General features: G+C 42.2%; 1 protein-coding gene across 1 annotated transcript; it reads left to right on the top strand.

Moving 5' to 3' along the window:
• Positions 1–1,152: 1,152 nt before the first annotated feature.
• Positions 1,153–17,154, top strand: st3gal2 (ST3 beta-galactoside alpha-2,3-sialyltransferase 2). Its single transcript, XM_063004688.1, has 6 exons — positions 1,153–1,677; positions 4,616–4,809; positions 7,654–7,833; positions 13,666–13,711; positions 14,006–14,125; positions 15,763–17,154. The coding sequence occupies exons 1-6, from the start codon at positions 1,336–1,338 to the stop codon at positions 15,934–15,936; spliced, it is 1,056 nt and encodes a 351-aa protein (XP_062860758.1). The 5' UTR covers positions 1,153–1,335; the 3' UTR covers positions 15,937–17,154.
• Positions 17,155–20,407: the final 3,253 nt, after the last annotated feature.

Below are 20,407 nucleotides of genomic sequence, written 5' to 3'. Positions count from 1 at the left end.
ATCTGGACACCAGTACCTATCTGTTCCGTGATCGAAATTTAGCAGATGCGCTTTGGCAGAGAGGGAAGACGCCAAGGTGGACACACGGCAGCACTATCAGCATTGCAAATTAGGAAATTAAAGGACAAACGCAGGAAAGGGTATATTCACTCATCGAAATTAAACTTTTCACTACACCGCAGGCACCGTTTATGGACATAATTTATAACTGATTGAGGACGGTATAGAAAGCACACAGTTTTGTAGAGGTCTGCTGGGCTGCTGGGAATTTAATTCAGTTTTTTCATTCTGTTTTTTTCAGTAATTCAGTTACTCATTGATTGCCCACTCAGCCCTTATAAACTGCTCCTATTTGGGACGTATTAAGGTTGCCGAAGATTTTCTACAGAGACCCTTAAAATCCTTTTTTGTTCAACTTAGTCATTGATTGCTTTTGTCAGGTCTACTTTTATTCGTTTATTTTTTAACTCGGAGCTCAGGGGACTCCAAGAGACCTTTTTTTATTATTATTTAGAACTGTTTATCAGTCCCACCTTCTGCGGCAGACAGTCCAGTTTAATGCCTACTGTGCTGACACAGTGACACGCTCGCTATTTATGTGCTGTTACCAACTACATACTACAGTGTGGTAACCTCCCAGATGCTACACAGATGATTCTACGAGCTGGATGCTAACAGGAAAGGGTGGCTATGTTCCAGAGACTACGTTTGACAGTACTCTACTATTAAACACCAGAGGTAAAGGAAAAACAGTGAAAAAGATATAGGCTCGACATTCCTGGACAATTCCACCCGTTTCCTTCAGAAACTGTAAGGTATTACTAGAACTGAGAGCTTACTAGAGCAAGCGCAAGCTGGATTACTCTGACAATTCCACAGCTCACGTGGATGACAGCTTTCGCTTGACAGACGCTGAAATGCCCGGAATCTGCGAGGGCTGTTTCATCGTGCTGTCACTGCAGGGGGAACCGGATGGCTCAAACATACTCTGATTAGATTCTGGGACCAGGTAAACAGGTGTGTGACCCGGACGAAGGAGGATGAGGTTGAGACAGCTCTGAGGAACACCGTGTGGGAAGCAGAGTGTGTGTGTGAGAGTGTGTGTGTGTGTGTGTGTGAGCTAACGTACTGACTGGTACAGAAGGCAGGCTGGGCACGGTGGCAGGGGCTGGTACATGGCAGTGGGGGGGCCGCGCAGCTTGCGCTCCTCAGCAGCGAGAGAGCCGTTGGGGGTTGACTTTCGGCTGGACTCGGACGCAGCGCCTGGCCGAACTGAGACCCTGGATACCTGGCGGGGGGCCAATCGAGCGGACAGCTCGGACATCACCCGGGGGCATGCGCTGCTCCCTTCGCGTCTGGGTGCTGCTAGCATCGCTGGCCCTTCTTTTCCTCACGTCGCTGCTCTTCTCTTACTCGCTAAGGGGAGGCCCTGGCCTGCCCTACCTGGAGTATGCTGGGTGGGAAGTGTCGCGACAGGTGAAGCTGGTTCCCAGTTACCCAGGCTCCCACAAGCTGGGGGCTGTAGAGAGCAGCCAGCAGAAGACATGTGCCTGTGCCCGATGCGTGGACGATCCAGGCGTGTCGGACTGGTTCGATGAGAACTATGAGCCAGATATCTGTCCCCTGTGGACACGGGACAACGTCCAGCTGCCTTCAGATGTCTACTACTGGTGGGTGGTGAGTAAGATTGTTTTTCTTCTATATTGATAGCTAAAATGAGCAATTAAGAGTTAAGGGCCTTGCTCAAGGACCCAACAGCAGCAACCTGGCAGTGGACTTCTGATTACAAGTCCATTACCTTAACCACTAGGCTACAACTGCTCGCGTCTTTGCATTAAGTGTTAGCACAATGTTTGAAGAGAAGTAATTGTTATATTGTTGATAGTCTTAAGCAGGGGTATTCAACTAAAATTTAAAGAGGTCCAGTTAGAGAGAATTTCTTAAAGCAAAGGTCCAGAAGATCATAATGTCTAACTATTTAGCCTAGTAGTTGTATCAACATCTGCATGTAATCAATACCTGACTGTCAAATCAAATGAATTCAGTACAATTCAAAAACTTTTAGACAGTATTTATTGTCACGTAACGTAGCATATATGTATGACTGCCGATATGTATAATGTTGTCTCATTTACTAAATAAAAGTCAGGCTGCATTTCAAAATAAGAGAAAATAAAATATTTAGTGCTCCCAGTGGAAAGTATGAACAGAAATGAGTCTGTCCATTCCAGACTAAATGCTCTACTGTCGCAGTTTACTTTTCTTTTTCTGGAGAGCGCCATTAGTTCCTTATTTTTCTCTCCCTTTCTGTCTCACCCGTCTTTTTCTCAATTTTCTCCGGCGCAGTCGTCTGTATCTCTCCCTTTGTTTCCTCTACATTTGCTATCTTTCTTTTTCTTTCTACCGTCTTTATATGTGCAACATGCCTCTAACTGTCTCATCTGTCTGCGCTGTAGAGTCGCAATGTTCACCGCCTGGAATGCACAGACTTGATTGGCGTTGAGTGGTGTCACGTGGGAACTCGCCTGCAATTTCTCTGTGCGTTTCCTCATCCACTAAACCACTACCGCAAAGTCTACAAAAGCTGTGCCAGTTAAAATAGAAGTGCCCCGTCAGGTTTTAAATCATAACCTTCTGTTTTGGCTGTAGGTCCGGGTCCGTATGGGACAGCTTCTGGGTCCGGACCGCGGTCCGCCAGTTAGTGACCTCTGGTCTAAAGTTTGCACATGCCGTTGAGCCTTAACATTTGCATCTCTTCCAGCCACAGGCAAAAATCAGAATCAGCTTTCCTGGGTGGTGACACAGCCTGCCATCTCGTGTATTCTGACCACAGACAGGGATGGTCTCAGTGCATTCAAAGCAATTTTGATTGGGAACCTTCACACATACAGCTGCACAAACTTAAACCAGGGCAGTGATAGCTCGGTGGTTAAGGTACTGGACTAGTAATTAGAAGGTTGCTGGTTTAAGCCCCACCAACACCAAGCTGCCACTGTTGGGCCCCTAAGCAAGGCCCTTAACCCTCAATTGCTTGTGTTCAGTCATAATTGTAAGTCACTTTGGATAAAAGTGTCTGCTAAATGCCATAAATGTAAACCACATCATCTTTTACCAGAACTGATGTCTAAAGTATAAATGGTGTCTATGCTTATGTGATGATTTGCACCAATCAGAAACTGACATATTAAAAATAGCAGATGTGTAATGTAGGGACAGACAGAAGTCTGAGAGGAACAGCCTGTTAAGGGTAAATGTTACCCTCCTTGAGAACATGTCCTGGGGTTATTTCGTGATTTTATATTCGTGAGTGCTGGAACCTGCTGAGTAATGGTTCCATATACAGCTGAGCACACAAATTCCCCAAGCCCTCTGCCAGCTCAGAATAAAAACAGCTGGCACAAGGGTACAGAAAACATCTGCTAGGAATTACTGGCCCCACTGGAGTGCCCACAGACTCATTCAAACACAAGCACAGGACAAAGCTATGTACAGGGTTATCAATGTTGCATTTTTATGCAAAAAGTCTCCACACATTCTCTATTGGGGACAGGTCAGTACTGCAGGCAGGCCAGTCCAGTACCCGTACGCTCTTCTTCCGCAGCCATGCCTTTGTAATGTGTGCAGCAGGTGGTTTTGCATTGTCTTGTTGAGAAATGCATGGACGTCCCTGGAAAAGATGACGTCTTGAAGGCAGCATATGTTGCTCTAAAATCAATGCTTTTCTGCATTAATGCTGCCATCACAGAAGTGTAAATGACCTTTGCCAAGGACACTGACACAGCCCCATACCATGACAGACCCTGGCTTTTGGACTTGTTGCTGATAACAGTCTGGATGGTCCTTTCTGTCTTTGGTCCGAACCACACGGCATCCATTTTTTCCAAAAAAGACCTGAATCGATTCCTTGAATCGTTTAATGATATTTTGCACTGTAGAGGGAGAAATATGCAAATCCCTTCCAATCTTTCTTTGAGGTTCATTGTTTTTAAACACTTCAATACTTTTCTCACACATTTGTAGACAAACTGGAGATCCTCTGATCATCTTTGCTCATCACATTTGTTGACATCACCTGTTTGGACTCACATCATTGTTATAAATTTTTTTTTTACCTCATTACTAGCCCCAAATTGCCCCCGTCCCAACTTTTTTCGGAATGTGTTGCAGACCTGAAATGCAGGAATGGAGGTATATTAACAAATGAAATGAAGTTGAGCAGACAAAACAGGAAATATCTTGGGTTCAAATTGTCTGCAATGAAATAAAAGTCAAAGTAAATGTGAGAAACTCTGCGTTTTTTATTTGTATTTTTCATTGCTGCAACAGTTGTTTTGGATGATATTAAACTAGCCACACTATCTGAATCAGCAAACTGTCTGTCAAGCTTTAGGAGAACCTGCAATCGTTGTGAACCTCAAGAATGTGAATTGGTCCTTCTCTACAAAAATGACAAATAAAAATGTCACAATTATTGACAAATTATGTGACAAATATCCAAAAATATTAAAAACGAAATGAACTACTTTTAAACTGCACTGTACTGTACTGTTTACCACAAATTAACACTGTCTCCTTGCTGTCTTTTTTCTCTTTGGTGTATTTGGTTGATGGGCAGATGCTGCAGCCTCAGTTTAAACCCCACAGTATCAAGCAGGTGCTACCGAAGCTTTTTCAGGTGATCCCAAGCCACTCGCCGTATGGCTCGTGGCACCCTGCCCGCTGTCTGCGCTGTGCTGTGGTGGGCAACTCTGGAAATCTACGTGGAGCGGGATATGGCCCAAAGATTGATGACCACAACTACATCATGAGGTGAGAAATGAAGACTTGTTGTGATCAAAGAAATCCCCGAGTGCTCTCCTGATCATTTTAATTTATTCCTAGGCTATTACAAGCAATCCAGGCCAAGAGGCAACAAAGTAGCACCAAACCGTGATGCTTCCACCACCATGCTTTACAGTTGGGATTATGTTTTTATTGTTTGTGTGCAGTGGCATTTCCCTCTTTTCTTTGGCTCTTGTCTCATGTATTCACAGAATATGATACTAAAATACATACAGTATGTATTCAGTCTAAAATCTGTTTCGAGCAGGACTTTCATCTAAAACAGTTTTTAATTTAAAAAGTAGAGTTTTTACAGGACAGTGCACTTCTAACCTACAATCTTCCATCACAACTGAACTGGAACACCTCACTCCATTGAGCATACATCAGTGTTTAAGTGGTATATTCAGGACGGACAAGACCATTTGTCATTACAATAAGCAGAAATTCTGGTCATTCAAATGAGCTCAGTATTTTTTTTTCTTGCAAATGTACATGTTAAAATAGGGACATGTTTTTTTTTTGGTTTGTTTTTTTTGTTTATGCATTTTCTCCCCTTTTTCTCCCTTTTAGCACGTCCAATTGCCCGATTGCATCATGCTTCCTCCCCACCAATGCCGATCCCTGCTCTGATTGAGGAGAACGAAGCTAACCCACGCACCCTCCGACTCGTGGGCAGCATGCCGTATGCATCTTATCACCTACACTTTGACGAGTGCAGCTCAGCACTGTGTACGGAGAGACACACCCTGAGAGCACCCTTTTCTCATCTCTGTGCAGGCGCCATCAATCAGCCAGCAGAGGTCGTAATTGCACCAGTCATGGGAGAGAGACCCCATCCGGCTTAGTCCCACCCATATCTGAACAACAGGCCAATCGTTGTTCACGTGGCCGCTCAGCCTTAGACGGCAGGCAGAGCTGGGATTTGATACGATGTATTCGAGATCCCAGCTCTGGTTCCTACTTTTTAATACAGCATGGTGTTCAGATCATCATCATCATATCCTAAACAGCAAGTGAGCATTGTGGCTAACAAGCAGTATGGATTTAAAACAAATTGTAATCACAACTAGTACTGGAGTCTGGAGTGAATTTGTTGTTGCACCACCCTTTGTAACAGCCTGAAACGTCTAGAAAGTCTTGCAGGACTGGCATTGTATCTGTAAATACATCTTTTTGAGGCCAAACCAAAAATATCATCAATGCTAAGCTCCTTGTCTGTCTTGATTGACTATGCACATGTTTCTAAAGAAAGCCCAGACTTAAGCCTTTAATCTGTGTGTCTTTTGCATTAAATCTTGAAAAAGGAAAATGTTTAATACTATTTCTATTGAAGCTTAAGACGAAGTTGTGCTCTGGCATTCTAACCTGCTGCTCAAGGAAGGTGAAACAGATTATAGCCAGTGCGTCAAAGCCCAGAAACCTGCAGCTGTACATATTATTACCCAGTGCCATTGCATTTTGAATCCCTCTGCACTAGTGGTGCTACACATAAAGTCTTGAGGATCCTAACATTTCAATGCACAGAATACGTACATGCAAAGATAGAGTTTAGGCAAAATGATTTATAATCATAAATATAATCATCATTACTTCTCTATATGTTCATTTATTTCTCTTTTGATTTTATTACTTTTACTCTTCATTCTGTTGGTGCAAATGAAACTGACAACTGGTGCACTGGAGAGGCAACAGCAAAACAACCCATGAAAACGCAATGATCCTGCAGATGGTAGCCATAGACAGTTATTCTCTCCTTATCCTACCTGACTGATTCTTCTCTAGTTTTGCTAGTTTCCTTGTCACTACTGGTAGCATGGGGCAGTTCGAGAAGCCCATTCAGGTTGCACAGTTAGTCCAGCTGTTCCAGGATTCACACATCCATATGTGCTGTCGCAAGAAGCTTCACAGTCTCAAGAGCATGGAGGAGATACCAGGACACGGGTCGTTACACAAGCAGAGCTGGACAGAGCCGTCAACCCAGAAGCAGAACCTGTATCTGCTCCTTTGTGCAATGAGGAACAAAAGGAGCACTGCCAGAGCCCTAAAGAATGACCTCCAGCAGGAAGGGTGGCACAAAGGCTACATCTTCTCAAGATACCTGTGCTCAGAGCCCAGCACTGTGCAGCTTGATTGCCATTCACTAGAGAACACCAGAATTGGCAGGTCCACATTGGCACCCTGTTCTCTTCACAGATGAGTGCAGGTTCACACTAAGCACATGTGACAGACTGCTGTTAGGTACTGGGATGCTGTTTGGGTTCCTCCTGGTGCAGGACAATGCCCGGCCTCATGTGGACATACTGACATCTGTCTTCAATACAATTTAAGAGTGCACCCTATTAGAAAATATGGATTGTTACTCCCAAAATCTGATTGTATGTTTGTTGCTGTGGGAGGAAGAAGGACATTTTGCACCCTGAATATTATTTGTAGGTATTGATTGATCTGTCTCAATCTAATCTTTGATAGCTTGAGTTATGGTCCTTGTGTCATTGTTTATAGCCCTTTATGAAACTGCAGCAAAGTCTTTGCTTATATCCAACACACCAGGTAAAAAATGGAGGCATCTTATCTTGTATTACATCTTATCATGAAAGTGCCTTATGGGTCGCATCATTTTGTTATCCTTCATACTTCAAGCAATGGTAATGGAATAGCCAATGGAAACAAACGCTCTGATTACATCTATCTGTTCATTTCTACCAAAGCTACATGATGGATTATAATAAGGATTAGAATAATAACATTCTGTGCCAATGAAAATGCATGAGCTGTATTATACAAGTGTTTGAACAAGTGTTTCAGCTCTGTTTCTCTTCATGTTTCCAGAATAAACCTGGCACCTACAGTTGGCTATGAAGAAGATGTGGGCAGCCACACCACCCACCATTTCATGTACCCAGAAAGTGCCAAGAACCTCGCTGCCAATGTTAGCTTTGTTCTGGTGCCTTTTAAGACCCTGGACCTGCTTTGGATTACCAGCGCCCTCTCCACCGGCCAAATTCGCTTGTGAGAATTGGCACACATACAGTACATACAGTTACAGGCATATGTTAAGTAGCGTTTTCTAAGAACTAGCATTCACTCTGAAAAAAGGATCCTTTTAGGCAAATTTACAACTACAAATTATGTACATAAATCTTCATGCTTCTGCAGTTAGCTCTTATAGCCAGCTTTGGAATTATTGCCACGATGGGCAAAGATGGTTACAAAAACATCTGTGAGCTACAAGCTGAGAATGTATTTAAAATAAAAGTTAACAAAGCCAGATGTTATAATTATTGGTATTTAGTACTTTGTGTAACCTTCGTTTGCCAACATACTGTAAGCTAGATATACTGAGCTGAAACAGAAACAAACAAATGCATGACCAGTTTATAAACCATATACATAAAAAGGCCCAATACATATTGCCCCTCTCTCTCTGAAATGGGCAAGGATTACGTTAAAAATAGGACGTTAGCTTAAAACAGGTTAGAAATATTAAAATTTAATATTATTATACTGTATATTAAATCGATTTGCTAAGTTCTGTACAAGTGCCGGACAATATTGCTCCTACTTTTCTACGCCTTCCAAAACCAGATGTAAACCAACCAAAGCTAAGGTGCTGGAAGTGATTGACAGTGATTTTTTGTGCTGAATTGAGTTACTTTTTAACCACAGACATGCGATTGCTCATATTAGGCAACCCTAATCATACATGAAAAAGAAGCTGAAGGAATACTTTTTTAATAATTAGCAATGTCAACGGTTGCTCTTAAATGGTTTTATTCCACTCTATATCACATAGTTTTATGTGTTTTTACATTAAGTAAACTGTCAAACCAGTTACCTGTATTAGATGAGTGAATGATCACCCATTCATTTTGACATTGGTGTCTTTATTTAAAATGATCTTATTAACTGGCTCTATGATTGACTATTGTCATCATTACACAGCAGCCTTTTTTGACTCTGCACCTCAAACATAGTGCAATTACATGCAGTCCAGATGTAATATGCATAATGAGCTACAGCTTCTGTAAACTAAACTCTATTGCCAGATGTAATGCCTCTGCTAATGCACAATGCAGAGAAAGGAATCTGAGATTAATTCTTAATACAGAATTTCTTCAAGGACGCCAAGATCCTCCTTTGTAAACAGCTTTTCATGAGCTCGTGCCATAATTTGTATGTTAAACCGCCTTCAAAACACCACAGATGTTTCACCATATTTAAATAACAGTGAGGAAAACATCTTTTTTAAATGATTAAAAAATAAAGTTTTATTTTCTGACTACAGAATCTGGTTCCAGTCAAAGTTCTAGTAGCTTCTTGAGAATTCCAGGTAGCTAAAATAAAGGCTTACTGTAGCAAGCCTTTATAATAGTTTGTTATCATTAAAGTGGTGTGTTATTGTATATTTGGAGGCTTGATGGCGCAAAAACGCTGCTGTTATTTGCAAATCTCAAACAGTGATATTTGTTTTGGGGGACAAAATATATTTGTCAGTCCCTTAGTTCATTATAGTTCACCTGTTTTCGGGTTTATTTGTTTTAACAGTGGACTTTTATGTGTACAGGTTTTATATTTTTACATTTTTTATATTTACTGTCCGCTTTATAAAGGTCAACCACTATGAAAACAGTTCTTTAATCTTATATTTGTCCATATTTGGCCTCCGTGTCATCTGGTATTTTTTTAATGCATTTACTCCCCGTTTTCCTCCCGATTTAGCGCAGTCAATTTGTCTTCCGCTGCTGAGGGAAACCCGATTGCATCCGAGGAGAGCATGTCACTGCCCTCCTCTTCTTGCCCCTGCATTCTGCACAGGCGTCTCTTCCGCCAATCAGGGTCCTTATACAGCGTATGAAGATCCCACACATAGTCCGGTCATCCTGCTCTAGCAAATATGGTGGCCAATTAGTATCTGCTGCTGGCACTGCCAATTATGTCCGCCAGGTGTGTCCAGCCGACCGATGGCAAAGCCAAGTTCAGAATCTCGGCGCTAGTGTGCTAGCGGTCATCTCGTATTTTACCCCAACAAAAAAGGAAATGATAGGTGATCACTTAAGAGTTTACGAACACTTAGATGACATTTGAAAAGGTACAGTTTTAACGAAAACATTGTTTGGGTTAACATGCTCAAAGTAAAATAATATATTAAAACATATTATTTGAGGCTGCTCAGGTGGCGCAGCGGTAAAAACACACGCTGAAACCAGAGCTGGGATCTCGAATACATCGTATCAAATCTCAGCTCTGCCTGCTGATGAGAAAAGAGTGCTCTCAGGATGTGTCTCTCTGTACACAGTGCTGCACTGTACTCATCAAAAAAGTGTAGGTGATAGGTCAATCAGAGCGGGGATCAGCGATCGGAGAAAAAGGGGAGAAAATGCATAACGAAAAAAAAAAAATGTATATATATATATATATACAGTGAAGCCCGAAATTATTCATACCCCTGGCAAATTTTGACTTAAAGTTACTTTTATTCAACCAGCAATTTTTTTTTTGGACCGGAAATGACACAGGCGTCTCCCAGAAGATAATAAGACGATGTACAAGAGGCATCATTATGGAAAAAAATATTTCTCAGCTTTTATTTACATTTGAACAAAAAGTGGCATGTCCAAAATTATTCATACCCTTCTCAATAATTAATAGAAAAGCCTTTATTGGCTATTACAGCAATCAAACGCTTCCTATAATTGCTGACCAGCTTTTTGCATGTCTCCACTGGTATTTTTGCCCATTCATCTTTAGCGATGAGCTCCAACTCTTTCAGGTTGGAGGGTCTCCTTGCCATCACCCTGATCTTTAGCTCCCTCCACAGATTCTCAATTGGATTCAAACCATTTCTTCACCACTTTTGCTGTGTGTTTTGGGTCGTTGTCGTGCTGAAATGTCCACTGGTGCCCAAGGCCAAGTTTCTCTGCAGACTGCCTGATGTTGTTGTTGAGAATCTTGATGTATTGATCTTTTTTCATGATGCCGTTTACTGTGATTAGGTTCCCTGGTCCATTGGCTGAAAAACACCCCCAAATCATTAGCTTCCCACCACCATGTTTGACAGTGGGGATGGTGTTCTTAGGGTTGAAGGCTTCTCCTTTTTTACACCAAATGAAGGATACATCATTGTGGCCAAACAATTCAATTTTTGTTTCATCTGACCATAAAACAGAAGACCACAAGTCTTCTTCTTTGTCCAGATGAGCATTTGCAAAGGCCAAGCGAGCTTTTGTGTGCCTTTTCTGGAGAAGTGGCGTCCTCCTTGGTCTGCGTCCGTGGAACCCAGCAGTGTGCAGTGTCCGTTGGACTGTCTGCCTTGAGACGTTGCCACCAGCAGAGCCCAGATTCACCAGGATGGCCTTGGTGGTGATCCTTGGATTCTTTTTCACCTCTCTCACTATCCTCCTGGCCAGCACAGGTGTCACTTTTGGCTTCCGACCACGTCCTCTGAGATTTTCCACAGTGCGGAATGTCTTGTATTTTTTAATAATACTTTGCACTGTAGCCACTGGAACTTGAAAACATTTAGATATGGCCTTATAGCCCTTTCCTGACTTGTGAGCTGCCACAATGCACAGCCGCAGGTCCTTAGTGAGCTCCTTTGTCTTAGCCATGACTGTCCACAAACCAACTGCAGAGAGTTGCTGTTTTTCACCTGTTGAGTTGATTAAAACAGCTGTTCCCAATGAATCAGGGTAATTAGGATGCTTTAGAACAGCTTGGACTATTTGGAATGGTATAGAACTTTGGATTTTCCCATAGACTGTGACAGTTTGCAAAGGGTATGAATAATTTTGGACATGCCACTTTTTGTTCAAATGTAAATAAAAGCTGGGAAATATTTTTTTCCATAATGATGCCTCTTGTACATCGTCTTATTATCTTCTGGAAGACACCTGTGTCATTTCTGGTCAAAAAAAAAATTGCTGGTTGAATAAAAGTAACTTTAAGTCAAAATTTGCCAGGGGTATGAAGAATTTCGGGCTTCACTGTATATATATATATACAGTGTATCACAAAAGTGAGTACACCCCTCACATTTCTGCAGATATTTAAGTATATCTTTTCATGGGACAACACTGACAAAATGACACTTTGACACAATGAAAAGTAGTCTGTGTGCAGCTTATATAACAGTGTAAATTTATTCTTCCCTCAAAATAACTCAATATACAGCCATTAATGTCTAAACCACCGGCAACAAAAGTGAGTACACCCCTAAGAGACTACACCCCTAAATGTCCAAATTGAGCACTGCTTGTCATTTTCCCTCCAAAATGTCATGTGATTTGTTAGTGTTACTAGGTCTCAGGTGTGCATAGGGAGCAGGTGTGTTCAATTTAGTAGTACAGCTCTCACACTCTCTCATACTGGTCACTGAAAGTTCCAACATGGCACCTCATGGCAAAGAACTCTCTGAGGATCTTAAAAGACGAATTGTTGCGCTACATGAAGATGGCCAAGGCTACAAGAAGATTGCCAACACCCTGAAACTGAGCTGCAGCACAGTGGCCAAGATCATCCAGCGTTTTAAAAGAGCAGGGTCCACTCAGAACAGACCTCGCGTTGGTCGTCCAAAGAAGCTGAGTGCACGTGCTCAGCGTCACATCCAACTGCTGTCTTTGAAAGATAGGCGCAGGAGTGCTGTCAGCATTGCTGCAGAGATTGAAAAGGTGGGGGGTCAGCCTGTCAGTGCTCAGACCATACGCCGCACACTACATCAAATTGGTCTGCATGGCTGTCACCCCAGAAGGAAGCCTCTTCTGAAGTCTCTACACAAGAAAGCCCGCAAACAGTTTGCTGAAGACATGTCAACAAAGGACATGGATTACTGGAACTATGTCCTATGGTCTGATGAGACCAAGATTAATTTGTTTGGTTCAGATGGTCTCAAGCATGTGTGGCGGCAATCAGGTGAGGAGTACAAAGATAAGTGTGTCATGCCTACAGTCAAGCATGGTGGTGGGAATGCCATGGTCTGGGGCTGCATGAGTGCAGCAGGTGTTGGGGAGTTACATTTCATTGAGGGACACATGAACTCCAATATGTACTGTGAAATACTGAAGCAGAGCATGATCCCCTCCCTCCGGAAACTGGGTCGCAGGGCAGTGTTCCAGCATGATAATGACCCCAAACACACCTCTAAGACGACCACTGCTTTATTGAAGAGGCTGAGGGTAAAGGTGATGGACTGGCCAAGCATGTCTCCAGACCTAAACCCAATAGAACATCTTTGGGGCATCATCAAGCGGAAGGTGGAGGAGCGCAAAGTCTCGAATATCCGCCAGCTCCGTGATGTCATCATGGAGGAGTGGAAAAGCATTCCAGTGGCAACCTGTGAAGCTCTGGTAAACTCCATGCCCAGGAGAGTTAAGGCAGTTCTGGGAAATAATGGTGGCCACACAAAATATTGACACTTCAGGAACTTTCACTAAGGGGTGTACTCACTTTTGTTGCCTGTGGTTTAGACATTAATGGCTGTATATTGAGTTATTTTGAGGGAAGAATAAATTTACACTGTTATATAAGCTGCACACAGACTACTTTTCATTGTGTCAAAGTGTCATTTTGTCAGTGTTGTCCCATGAAAAGATATACTTAAATATCTGCAGAAATGTGAGGGGTGTACTCACTTTTGTGATACACTGTATATATCTTTAAAAGGACTATGAACTATGACTCATGTTTACATATGGTTGGTAGGCTCATAATCCCAAAGCCCTATGATTTGTCTGCAGTAGACTTCATAGTTTATACTTCATAACATTAAGACTTTAGAATATGCAATATTTGTTTTATAATTTTTCGTTCTTGCTGCCCCTCTAATCCCTTCCTCCCCTTCTACAGTACCTATGCTCCTGTGAAGCAGTTTCTGCGTGTGGACAAGGACAAGGTAATTTAAACCCAGTGTATTTTATTACACATTTTATAACACTTCGGTAGGGAATGCCAACCCAACACTGCCACCTCTCTGTCTAAATGTGGACACTTTGTTTATAGCCAGACCAATCATATTCTAAATTCCTGATCTAGAATAGTGGCCATTAAAAAGCACAGTTGCAGGTGAGTTTTTGATAAGCAGCTGCCATGTATTTTCAGAAAGAACTCATAGCCAATCCTTCTATAAGGTTTTATGTCGTTATGTAGCCTGTAGATGTGTGATGGTAAAATCCTTTCTGTTTCATAGGTCCAGATCTTCAATCCAGCGTTCTTTAAGTACATCCACGACCACTGGACACAGCATCATGGACGATATCCCTCCACTGGCATGCTGGTCATTTTCTTCGCTTTACATGTTTGTGATGAGGTAAACAACTTACAACTGGAATGGATTTCAGTCATCAAAGGCAGCGAGTTCAATTATTTGATTCACTTGATTGGGTTTAATTAAATATATTCCAGTTCTTAAATTGCAAATATGTTTGTGACACTGCTGCAGATTTGCACTGGGTCCATGACCAGAAATAGAGCTTTGGATTGTATTGTTGTATATGGCTACATCAATCTGAGCTTAAAAGACTAAACATTCTGGCAGGCTGGGCGCCTACATAAACAACGATTGGCTGTTTTGTTCAAATGGGGGGAAGGGGGGGTTTGCTAAATACAACCTCTGCTGGCTGACTGATGGGATGACAGAGTCGAGAGATAATGAGGATCAGGGTGTGGCTCTCTGTACACGAAGCTGATCCACATATGAACTCGCCTCATACAAATGCAGTCAGCTACTGCACACATAGCGGAAATGGGGGGTCAACATCAGTAGAGAGCAAGCGTAATGCAATCGTATTATAATTGGATCCGACTAGATTGGGAGGAGCTCAGTTGTTAAGATGCTGAACTAGCAATCAGAATCACTGCCAGGTTGCCACTGTTGGGCCTGAGCAAGGCTCTTTACCGTCAATTGCTTGCATTGTATTCAGTCATAAATATGAGTCGCTTCAGATAAAAGCGTCCACTAAATGCTGTAAATGTAATATCTTGTCATGTTTTGTTTAAGGCATTGTTATTAGTAAATCATATCCAATTACCCGATTGCATTACGCTTCCCCTCTACTGATGTTGACCTCCACTCTGACTGAGGAGAGCTGTGACTAACACACTCCCCTCTGACATGTGTGCAGTAGCCGACTGCATCTTTTCACCAGCATGAGGTGAGTTCATATGTGGATCAGCTTTGTGTACATAGAGACACACCCTAATCGCAGTATCCCTCATCTCTGTCAGCCAGCAGAGGTCGTAATTGCAGCAGTTATGAAGAATTTCCTCCTGCAAGCTGCCCTAGAACAACAAGCCAATCATTGTTCTTGTAGGGGCCCAGCCTGCCAGATGGCAGAGTTGAGATTCAAAGCCATGAGCTCGAGATGTCAGCTCTGGTGTGCTAGTGTGTTTTACCGCTGTTTAGCACCCATACAGACTTAAAACAGCATGTTGTAGTTCTCTTATTATGCATACAGAAAGGTCAGCCCAGTTTGGTCCGGTGCATTACACACACAGACACAGTTGGCCATGTCTGAGGGAGGGTAGGCTGAACTGTGATTTATTTTCTTGTTGCTGCATCAGCGACACCTACTGTCTGTTTAAGGCGTTGGCACAAGCAGCAGAGGAATGCAAATAGCTACATTTGTGTCTAATGAGCTGTGCTAGCCTGCAAACTTTATTAGCGGGCATGGGTATCCAATCTGGGGCAAGATGAAGTAGCTTTCTGGTGTTTTTATCCCTGTCCCAATCCATCATACTGTACTCAATTGCTACTATTTGTGTTTAAAAGCTAATCAATAAGCAATATGTGATATGAGGATGCCAGTAAAGTGGGAAATTAATGTCTGTTCACTAACATGCCTATTGCACATCAATGAGCTTCCTGATCGATGCCAAGAATCCTCTGTAAACACAGCATAATTGGCGCAGAACTGGTACCTAACACAACACTCTGTTTTGTTCCAGGTCAATGTATTCGGCTTCGGTGCGGACAGCCGAGGGAACTGGCACCACTACTGGGAGCAGAACCGCTACTCGGGAGAGTTCCGTAAAACGGGTGTCCACGATGCAGACTTTGAAGCCCAGATCATTGGGCAGCTAGCCAAAGCTGGCAAGATCACCGTCTCTCCTGGAAAGTGACATTTCACTGCGGGTATGAAGGGACGGAGCCACTGATAAACCAACCACACGAGCTCTGCTCTTGCTTACTTTGTTCATACCTATCTTACTTCTGCTAGTGCTATCAGCTAGGCATGGTCTCTGGGATTTCACTGGACTGTCTAACGTCCTAAAAAGACAGGACTTTCTGGAAGTTTTTTGGTATTGAGTAATGATAACCCGGGAAAATAGGTCATTTAAATTAACGGTTATTAATCAGCCAGCTCATGCCTACTTCTTGTGTAAGATCAGCGAATAGAGACGAGTTTGATGAAAGTATTACTAGGCAGTATTAGGAGTGCTTGAATTCTCATTGGAGACCTCAACAGCAGGAGGCCCGCTCGAACAGATGCAAGTTTACATGCTCATGAACACAGGAAGAGCATTTTTCGTTTGTTTTATTCAATCTTTTATGGTTGTTTTATTATGTGGTGATGACGAGTGTGTGGCTGCATCACTGTGCTCTCACAGCCATTTGAACAAATGTTGGTCGTTGTCATTATATGTTAATTTATTTCAAGAGAACTGATAGTAGATTATTTCTTGATTTAAAACTTATGCCGCTCAGGTGGCGCAGCGGTAAAACACACGCTGTTCACCAGAGCTGAGATCTCGAATACATCGTATTGAATCTGCCTTGCTGGCTGAGGCTGAGTGGCTGAGGCTGAGACTGAGGCTGAGTGGCTACATGAACAACGATTGGCCTGTTGTTCAGATAAGGGCCGGGACTAAAGCCGGATGGGGACTCTAGACTAGTGCGATTACGACCTCTGCTGGCTGGTTGGTGGCGCCTGCACGGAGATGGGGAAGGAGTGCAGTAGGGGGTGTGGCTCTCCGTACACAGCGCTGTACCGCACTGCGCTCGTCAAGTGTAGGTGATAAGATGTTCGATTGCTGTGCACGTTTCGGAGGGGGCGTGGAGCAGCCTCGTCCTCCCCAATCAGGAGCAGGGACCAGCATTAGTGAGAGGATGATTGACGGGTACAAATTGGATGCGCTAAAGTGGGAGAAAATGGGGGGGGACAAAACAAAAACAACCACGTATTCAGTCTACTATACCAGTGTGTGTATAGGCGTTTCTTTTGTTGTTGTTTTGTTTTGGTGAAGTACAGTTTAAGCAGTATACTTCGTTTCCGTTTTGTGGTACCACAGAGGTAAAGCTGAAATCATTTCATTAAAACCAGTAGGTTTGATCATAAAGGTAATGAAGTTTCCTCAGTTGCCATACAGCTCACACAATAGGACATATCTACGGTCATGTGAAAAAGTTAGGACAACCCATGAGAACCTGTGTCTTTTTAAACATATTTAAACATATGGACATTTAAGCTTCGTTTGAACGGTATGGACAGATGAAGCTTATATCATTAAACAAATAAAACTGAAAAAATTACTTTTAAACACAAGCTGTAAAATGTAATGAACAAAAGTGAAAATTTATTGTGAGGAAAACCCTATTGTTAGGACACCCTATACCTTATTTCCCCCTTTGGCTGAAATAACCTCAATTAGGCGTTTCCTATAACCATCTACCAGTCTCTGACATCGACTGTGAGAGAGTTATTCCCACTCCTGCATGCAGAATTTCTTCAGCTGTGAGGTTTGAGGGGTTTCTTGCATGCACAGCCCGTTTCAAATGTCTTTTCTCCCTTTTAGCACGTCCAATTGCTCGATTGCATCATGCTTCCTCTCCACCAATGCCGACCCCCGCTCTGATTGAGGAGAACTAAGCTAATCCACACCCCCTCCGACACGTGGGCAGCAGCTGTATGCATTTTGTCCTCTACTCTTTGACGAGTGCAATGCGGATCAGCACTGTGTACGGAGAGACACACCCTGACAGCACTCTTTTCTCGTCTCTGTGCAGGCACCATCAATCAACCAGCAGAGGTTGTAATTGCATTAGTTATGAAAGAGACCCTATCCAGCTTTTAATATCCCACCACTATCTGAACAACAGGCCAATCGTTGTTCACGTGGGTTCTCAGCCCAGCCGGCGGGCAGAGCTGAGACTCGATACGATGTATTCGAGATCCCAGCTCTGGTTCCAGCGTGTGTTTTTACCGCTGCACCACCTGAGCGGGGAGTTTAAGTGTTTTTTTAAATAAACGCAGTAACTGGAAGAAGACAGACCACATTTTATGCGTACTGCAGATATCCCGAAAAATCCAAAGGTGCACAAACTTTTTCTCGCAGTGGCAAATTAGTACTTAGCATTCAGGCAGCATCAAGTCAGATTTATGATTTACTACGTTCTCACTATGCTTTATTTTATTTTATTAGATAGAAAAAATAATACAGCAGTTCTGTCAATTATCTCTTTTTTCTTTTTCTTAATAATGAACCTATTCTTGCCGTATTTCTCATATTTCTGCTCCTTCACCATGCTGTGTTTCATGTGTCCTGTTTCTGAGTGTGTAGAACAGTACTGAGGTACTGAGGTACTGAGGAAGAGAACTGCTCACAGCTTTATGCTTCTACTCTGGTATAGTGCATATTTTCATATTCAGGTACAGTAAACCACTTTTTACAGTGTTAACATACTAGCTGTGTCAAGTTTGGCGAACGTGCTGATATTATATATGCTTGCGTGCCTTGTCCTTGCTATGGACACATATTACACACACACATACACACACACACACACACTGTGCTAGATGTTTTAGATAGTTTCATTATATCTAGTGATTTGAAGCCAGATTTTTTGGCCACTGACTTCATCGATGATTAGACTGATTAGAGTTTTTGCCTGTCATAATTGTGACCCAGTTTGTCTAGTCACTGATCATTAGGTCATTAGGGCTCTGATATTTTCCAACATGTTAAAAATCATCATTAATTAGGTATGCTGTCCAAGCTTCCAGATAAATCCAACAATGAGCTACATACAGTAGGGGTAAAAATGTAAAAGTACTGGAATTTACTACCGGATGCATTTTATATTTTTGCATAAAATATTTGGATCTAAAATCGAAACAATGCAGAGAGGTGCTGCTACCGCTGCTACTGCTGTGTCTCAAATTACATATCATCATTTATAAATAATTAGTGTTGACATTGCTATTTTACAAAAGTTTATGTTAAATACACAATTTGGCCAAAAGTTAAAAGCAGGCATTTCAGTCACATTCATTCCTTAGAGTGTATAAAATACAGCCCCAAATCAGAAAAAGTTGGGACAGTATGGAAATATAAATATAAATAAAATAAAAATGCAGTGTTCCTTACATTTACTTTGACTTTTATTTGATTGCAGACAGGATGAACCTGAGATATTTCATGTTTTGTCTGCTCAACTTCATTTCATTTAATAATATACCTCCATAATCAGCATTCCAGGTCTTTTTTGGAAAAAATGGACGCCGTGTGCTCCGGACCAAAGACGAAAAGGACCATCCAGACTGTTATCAGCGACAAGTCCAAAAGCCAGGGTCTGTCATGGTGTTGGGCTGTGTCAGTGCCCTTGCCAAAGGTCATTTACACTTCTGTGATGGCAGCATTAATGCAGAAAAGTACATTTAGATCTTAGAGCAACATGTGCTGCCTTCAAGACGTCGTCTTTTCAGGGACGTCCATGCAATTTTCAACAATACACTATTTACAGATTAATACTTGATTCTAGACATTGGTCATTCTTATCATCATTGTTTTTGTAAGACAGCATGGTTTAGTAATATAACACTTACAACTAGCATTTACAATTCATTAAAATGATCACAAGAAGTAAATTATAACAACACACAGTTGATAAACATAGCATATGTGGTCATCAGTTTTGAGTTTTGAAAAGTCAGGTTTTACTGTGCTTATCATGTCCCGATCACCCTTTATCACACGTTCTGTCATGTTATTCCTTTTACTCTGCATATTCTTTGTGCCCAACCTTCCTCCAAGATCATGCACCCTATTTACAACTGTCCACTTTTTATCACTGTTTCTTCAGGACCAGGCTAAAATCCTTTTCCACCCACAATCCTTTCACCTCTGCTGTCTTTATTCACAAGCTAGCGACCTGCTTCCACCATCTGCCATATACTAACCTCCTATAATACAGCATACACACAATAACACAAAGAACAAAAGGACAATAGTTGAACCAACCTCCGAGGTCTTCTATGATGAGATGGGGCAACAGATTCGTCAATGGCACAGAAGCCGGAGATTTGTGTTTCAGTCTGCCTTTTTTGGAAAAGAAGCAGAGACAGGAGTAGGTGTTAGAGTTAAAATTAAATATTTAAGTAAAACTCACAACAAAAATGTGCAATTTGTCACCAAAGAGCCCAATGAACAAATATATTGTAAGCTGTTCCTGCACTGATTTTGATAAAGGCCAGAAAGGTTTTTCTAAGACACCTTGTTTAGGACCTAAATGGGCAAGAAGTCCAACTTTGTGAGGTAAGCAGGGATTTGTGTAGGGTGCAGGGGGATGCTGGAGCCTATCCCAGCCTTTCAA

Source organism: Trichomycterus rosablanca, chromosome 11 (assembly GCF_030014385.1).
Source record: "Trichomycterus rosablanca isolate fTriRos1 chromosome 11, fTriRos1.hap1, whole genome shotgun sequence".
In the NCBI taxonomy this organism is placed as follows: Eukaryota; Metazoa; Chordata; class Actinopteri; order Siluriformes; family Trichomycteridae; genus Trichomycterus; species Trichomycterus rosablanca.
The sequence above is the reverse complement of the archived record's forward strand: the minus strand, read 5'-3'. Positions and strand labels throughout refer to the sequence as shown.

Bases quoted from the DNA above. Each gene is read 5' to 3' on its own strand.
- st3gal2 (XM_063004688.1), top strand. From the start codon at position 1,336: ATGCGCTGCTCCCTTCGCGTCTGGGTGCTGCTAGCATCGCTGGCCCTT. The intron at 1,678-4,615 runs GTGAGTAAGATT...GTTGATGGGCAG, and splicing joins ATGTCTACTACTGGTGGGTG to ATGCTGCAGCCTCAGTTTAA. The intron at 7,834-13,665 runs GTGAGAATTGGC...CCCCTTCTACAG, and splicing joins TCCACCGGCCAAATTCGCTT to TACCTATGCTCCTGTGAAGC.